This window comes from Amphimedon queenslandica, unplaced genomic scaffold (assembly GCF_000090795.2).
Source record: "Amphimedon queenslandica unplaced genomic scaffold, v1.1 AMPQUscaffold_13509, whole genome shotgun sequence".
Lineage (NCBI taxonomy): Eukaryota > Metazoa > Porifera > Demospongiae > Haplosclerida > Niphatidae > Amphimedon > Amphimedon queenslandica.
In genome coordinates, this window is record NW_003546255.1 from 445704 (window position 1) to 452079 (window position 6376).

At 36.3% G+C, this 6376-nt stretch overlaps 4 protein-coding genes across 4 annotated transcripts in view; 3 read left to right on the forward strand and 1 right to left on the reverse strand.

Annotated features, from left to right (window-relative positions):
- Nucleotides 1-806: 806 nt before the first annotated feature.
- LOC100640827 (palmitoyltransferase akr1-like) lies at nt 807-4211 on the reverse strand. Its single transcript, XM_003383569.3, has 10 exons — nt 4031-4211; nt 3398-3807; nt 3273-3343; nt 3148-3210; nt 2672-2799; nt 2521-2617; nt 2303-2455; nt 1565-1746; nt 1308-1473; nt 807-1068 (listed from the first exon to the last, which is right to left on the reverse strand). The coding sequence occupies exons 1-10, from the start codon at nt 4174-4176 to the stop codon at nt 877-879; spliced, it is 1608 nt and encodes a 535-aa protein (XP_003383617.1). The 5' UTR covers nt 4177-4211; the 3' UTR covers nt 807-876.
- Nucleotides 4212-4215: 4 nt separating this feature from the next.
- LOC100640951 (NADH dehydrogenase [ubiquinone] 1 alpha subcomplex subunit 2-like) lies at nt 4216-4825 on the forward strand. Its single transcript, XM_003383570.3, has 3 exons — nt 4216-4349; nt 4450-4556; nt 4620-4825. The coding sequence occupies exons 1-3, from the start codon at nt 4261-4263 to the stop codon at nt 4712-4714; spliced, it is 291 nt and encodes a 96-aa protein (XP_003383618.1). The 5' UTR covers nt 4216-4260; the 3' UTR covers nt 4715-4825.
- Nucleotides 4826-5103: 278 nt separating this feature from the next.
- LOC105316504 (alpha-ketoglutarate-dependent dioxygenase alkB homolog 3-like) lies at nt 5104-5658 on the forward strand. Its single transcript, XM_011411439.1, has one exon. The coding sequence runs from the start codon at nt 5104-5106 to the stop codon at nt 5656-5658; it is 555 nt and encodes a 184-aa protein (XP_011409741.1).
- Nucleotides 5659-5826: 168 nt separating this feature from the next.
- Nucleotides 5827-6376, forward strand: part of LOC100641075 (nuclear transcription factor Y subunit gamma-like) — a 2817-nt gene continuing 2267 nt past the window's right edge. The window contains exons 1-2 of the mRNA XM_020007602.1: nt 5827-6006; nt 6056-6196. Of these exons, the coding sequence (XP_019863161.1) occupies nt 5839-6006; nt 6056-6196 (309 nt within the window). The 5' untranslated portion in view covers nt 5827-5838. The remainder of the gene's footprint in view (nt 6007-6055; nt 6197-6376) is intronic.

Here is a 6376-nt window from a genome sequence, read left to right on the forward strand (position 1 = left end):
TTCCACGTCCTCTCTCGAAAGAGATGGTCTCAAAGATGGACAGGGTCTACTTCTTGTGCAGTGCTTGCATGGATACTGCAAAGGAGCTGATACCAAGAGAGTATCATGACAGGATGCAGTTCTACTGCACGTACAAGAGCAGGATCAATAGCAGGGAGCTGCATGAAGTGCCGAATCCTATCAACGGGAACAACTGGAGAGACTACTACGATAGGGACCGCACCACGGAGGTTGAGACTGACTCTGTGACACTCTTGGAGTCCATGATCAGTCAGTTACACCCAGCCCTGAAAACTAATGACTTGAGTAAATTGTGAACATGGACGCCGGAAGAAATACAAGGACTTGATGGTTAAAACTTTAAAATATATATAATTATGTATAGGAAAAATGTGTGTTTTCATTCACTATTACTGCTATAGCTTTTTTTGTTAAATCTTTGATTTGTGCTTTTTTGGTTAATAAATTTATTTGAACTGAATTCAATGATACTAATATCACATACAGTTATACGCACAGAGATACTAACATGACTATACGAAATTATGACTCCAATCACATGCAAATAAACTCAATATTTTTGAAAAAAAACAACAACAATCATATCAAATCAATCCAACGCACACAAAATATTAATTAATAATATTATTAATAACTGGAATTAATATAATAAGCATGTGAATGAGATAATAGTTGTGCAATAATAATAATAATAATAATCATAATAATTGCAACTAAATGTACATGCTATTATGTTATAAAATTAATTTAAATAATAATAATAATAATAATAATAATAATAATAATAATAATAATAATAATAATAATAATAATAATAATAATAATTTCAACCTAGATAAAGTTCCCAGTGTATTTTCATGCTATAAAACTTTGCGTGGGTTTTTTCTTAAGATGTGCAGGTTCGACGATATTAAAGTACTCTAGTATATTCATGAAAACGCCACGAGAGAAAGGATTGTGGAAGTGACCGTGGACGTCGCGGAAATGTCTGTATCTTTTATGGTTTGCTCTTTCATTAGTAGTCATATTGACAAGCATTAGCATCCACTAAAAATAATAAGACACGTAATGATAATAATGAACAAAATTTTAACTTGAACATTCACATTAGTTTAAGATAAAAAACATTTAATGAACACAATTTAAAAGTGGATTTTTTGCATTACATTATTAAGTTAAATATTATATCAGCTACTATTAGCAATTCTAAACAAGGACTCTATACTTAAATTTTATCAGGTTAATAAGAAATTTTGAACTATTATTTATTATTCTTAATAACTTACCACGTATCCCAACATAATGATGACAGGGAAGCTGAAAAAGATGAGACTTATTATTCCGATATAAACGAAGAACCCACCCTGACCGGCTTTAAGAACCTGGTACACCATTAGGTACGTCAAGCAGCCATCAAACAGCATGATGTGGACAAAGAAAAAGAACGGGACTCTAAAATGAAAGCAATATCAAAAATTTTCTAATTAATGCCCAAATTTCTAATTAGTGCTCAATGTTTCTAATTAATGCCCTCACCACACACCTGTTTTTAATCCCGACACAGTTATCAATCCATGGACAATGGTGGTCGAAATGGTCCACACACATGTTGCACTGGCGGCAGTGTTTGGAGCGAATCGGTCGAACGGTTTTACATGTGTGACACATGTTGTATACCGGATTGTGTAAGTCATTATATTCACCCCAAGAGGTAGGATCACCAACCTACACGTACACGTATAGGAAAAGGAAGGAAGTAAAGAAAGAGAGAATCTAATCAAAATTGAATTTTTTAATGAATTTTTGAAGCTGCTTCAAAATTGGGCCAAAGTCCCTGTACTATAGTACACGGTCTCAGGCCCAATTTTGCCAAAATTGAAAAGGAGAGGGTTCTCCATTTTTATAATATTTTCTGATACCTATACATGTTCTTATGTTGTGTAGAAAGTTTGAGCTGATACCGATCAAAATTGAATTTTTTAATGAATTTTTGAAGTTGCTTCAAAATTGGGCCAAAGTCCCTGTACTATATATAGTACACAGTCTCGGGTCAAATTTTGCCAAAATTGAAAAGGAGAAAGTTCTCCATTTTTATAATATTTTCTGATGCGTATACATGTTCTTAAGTTGTGTAGAAAGTTTCAGCTGATTCCAATCAAAATTGAATTTTTTATGAAGCTTTAAAGTTGCTCCAAATTCAACCTGTCATATATGCTATAAGCCTTTTAAGCTCATTTAGCATGCTTTGTGATTAACCCAATAAAAGTATGCAGTCACTTACTAGTTTCTGCGCTCGTTCAAATGCTTCTATATTAGGTTTGATAAAGCCAGGGTTACTCAGTTTGAGCCAAACAAAGAATATCCATAGTAGTATGTTACCGATAATAAAGGAGTGGTGTAGGGTCGGTGAGGTCTCAAATGTAAGGGGAACAACCTGATAAAAATATAAATAATAATATAACAATATAACAACAATAATAATAATAATAATAATCGTACTTTCCAATAATACATAGGGTAGCCCCAAAACAGAATGGCACAGACAAAAAAAGTGACGGAAACCCTTTGACGAGATGGCGGACCAAATACCCAAGTCCTGTGACAAATAAATACATAATAGATTTTCGAAGACTCATCACTCTTGACTCACTTCCAATCCCATAATTGCGTAGGAATGTCCCTTCCATCTAGCAGCTGGACTAATCGATGATGTCTCCTCTTGATTGCAAGCATCCTTGGGGTCTTCTCATTATTATCAACGTCATCTATTGAAGCACCCTGCATTTAGAGAGATAGAGAACAAAATAAATAAAAAGAGAAAATATTAAATAAAAGAAAACATATTTGTAAAGGAAGTAGTTTGTAATAAAGAAGTAGATGAGGACATCAGACATCCAAGGAAGGACAAAAGTCCCATCACCAACACAATGAAGTGTCTATGGTGGAAACTGCGAATGTAATGGAAAAATTCATCACACGTCCTCACACCCATGCAAGCTACTCCATACATAACAGGTTTATATACCAGTGTGTAAAAACATACTGAGGCACTTGTGGGTTGTCATGTGTGGTTAGCAGCAATGAATATCGTTAGTGCATGGTACTTGGTAAGGTTTTCGTGCTTACATGTTCCAGTAACATTTCGGCAACTTGGATGTCGCCTTTGATACAAGCAGAATGCATTGGAGTCTATAAAAGACAGGGCAAGGAAGTATTATTAAAAGATGAGGCATAAAACATCCTTTAAATACTTGAGCATAAGAATCTTTCTGTTTAGGATCCAAACCAGCATTTAGTAATAAGAATACGATTTCAGGAAAACCTAAAAAAATACATCAAAAATCGAAATATTGTCTCTCTCTTCTTCTCTCAATACCTTTAAAAGCGGCCCAATGTAACGCAGTATCTCCGTTAATATCAACATGAAACTTATTAGCTCCTTTTTGTAAGAGGTAACTCAGTACCAAAGACTGACCGTACTGGGCAGCGATGAGCAACGGAGAGCAACCATTAAGATCTGACGTGTCAATATGGACACCTTTTTCAAGGAAGAGGTCGACGGTGACCACGTTACCATGGACACAGGCCCAGTGAATAGGTCGTGGTCCGTAGTCGTTGTCGCTGTGTTCATTAATGGGTGCCCCCCTCTCCATTAGAAGCTCGCATATCTCGTTGTAACCTCCGAGGGCAGCCCAGTGAAGAGGGGAGTGGCCTTCTTGGTCACGCCCCTGAATGAGGTCGTCTGATATTGGCTCGTTTAGGATCTCACGAACTTTTTTAATAAAACTAAGGAAGGATTAATAAATAATTTAAGATGAGCTATTATTAGCTAATTAAAAATTAATTAAACTATTATTAATTAATTATGTCTATTTAAAAAGCATAAATGTCTTCATGTGCAAGGATTAGACGATACAAATGAATGATACAAATAAAATAGAACAAGTCTGACATGCGTGGGACGACATCTAATCAAATATTCCCGCCCTTCAGAGGCTGGGACCCTTACCCGTTCTTGATTGCAGTGACGAGCTCCTTCATCTTCTTTTGCTCCTCTGTATCCTCTTCCTCTTGGGGGGCCACGGCGTATTCCTCCTCGCTCTCAACATCACTGTCTCCAAGAGGCAATGACTGTCCCTGATAACTGACGGCCATCTTTAAGTAGGCGTAGGTTTACACGTGGTAAAAGTAGGAGGGGCCAAGTAAGAAAAGAGGAGTGGTTTGTAGGTGTTTTAAAAGATGGCTGCCTGGAGACAAGCTCTTTCAAAAAACCTGAGAGAAGTCAGGATCCATCTTTGTCAAACGTCTGAAAGCAGCAGAGGCGTCAGGCAAGTTTTAATATCATTTCCACGTTTGCATCTAAGCATTAATAAAAGTTTTATCACTGTCTTTCTGCTAGTCTTTCATATTCCTTAATATTTTTCTCAGGGATTTTATTGAAACTCATTACGTCAGTTTAAAAAAAGACAATCCGAACTTTCCATTTCTTATTCGAGAATGCAGTGGAGTCGAACCAAAAATCTATGGGAGATACAGTCAGCTTTAAATAAATATAAACAATTTTTATATAATTTTATACATTTTCTTATTTTTTGTAGATTATGGACAGGAAAATTGCATATCACTAACAAATAAGTCAAGTGAAGAAGTATTAAAGTCATTAGAAGGCTTAGCAAATAGCTCTGGACAGTAGTACACGATAACTTATAAATATTAGCAATGTATTGTGTAGCTTTCATCAGGAATCCATAATGTAGGGCTCCTGCTTTCATGTATGACCATTAAGAATTTATGACCACTGAGAGATGTGTCAAAAATGTCAAATTTACATACCACGTGGTTTTTGTATACTTCCGGATATGAGCTCGTCTATTTTTAGTAACAAGAGGAGGTGATGTCATGGCTGCATATGATTTTTGCATGCCCGGATGCTGATATGAGCACGTAAGCTAGTGAAATCACAAATGCAGGAAGAAGGAATAGCTATATAAAGAAATCAAGCTCTCAAAAAGTAAAGACAACCAGAAATAAAGCTACATAGCTCTAAAAGCTTCAATAGAACCTATAAAATACTACTAAAAGATGGCAGCTCCACCCCAACAAGGTCTAAATGAGTTCACATTCATGTCAGAGTGGCTCTCCAAAGAAGACGCAGACAAGTACATGTCTAGATGCATGACCGAAATACCATGGGCACCAAAGAAGTGGAACATTATCTACACTCTGCCCCAGCTGGCTCATTACTATGATACTTCAAAGCGTAAGAAAGCCCCTATCGCCGTCCTGGAAGAAATAATCTCAATGATAGAGAAGGAGTACCAGACAACAGTTAGTGTCGTTTGGTGTAACCTCTTCCAAGATGGCAACCATTACATTGATTGGCATCAGGATCAATATGGGGAGCATCTTTTTGTCCTCTCATTTGGATCAACTCGCCCTGTCGTCTTTCGACACAAGAAGACGAAGGAATGTAAGGAATATTCCTGCCGTCATGGTGACCTTTATTATTTTGCTCCTTCATGGGACAAGGCTCATGAGCACTGTATTCCAAAGGATGAAAGTATCACTGAAAAGAGACTCTCTTTTGCTATATTCTGCCAACCACCTTTTTCTGGAGGGACATCTCATAAAAAATAAAGATATACTCAATGCATTCATATAACAGTCATTTTATTTTTTTATTTTTAGCAAAACTTGATTCAGTGTGTTATTTTCATTATCAATAACTAATTTTATAACTTTTAATAAGTTAAACCACGCCTACATTGCTTGGGTTTTTAATGGGTGTGGCTATTGTTAATTAAATTAATAACTAGCATGTTTTTAAAGATGGCGCTATCTTCTGGGCCTAGTTCTTCTCTTGAAGGGAACCAGCAGTCACTACCAGATAGTCTTCTAGTGACACCAAGCCGACCACAGCAACGAAACACTACTCCAAATGAGGCTGGGAGGGAGACTGTCCCTACAAATGGAGCAGAGTCCATGGTGAGAGAAAATTCAAAGCTTTTTTAATGCCAAGATTTTCTTTTTTTAGATGAATCAGTTCTTTTCTCACCCTCCATCATTTACCGATACTATTTTACAAGATCCACCTCAGCCTCAGCTTAGCGCCGCTCAACACAAGCTTTCTCATCTTTTTGAGAACGAGGTACAGGCGTACGAACACCTAACAGAGGTAAATAAATAAATAAATAATATTGATCCATTTTACCAAGAGTAGATAATAGAAGAGAGTGTCCTACTGTGATATACCCCCTGCTTCATCACGTCGTAGAATTGAAGAGTCACATTCAGGATATTTTCAGTATTTTATTTGAGTAGTTATTATATTGCTAGTTATTTTTGAATAACTACT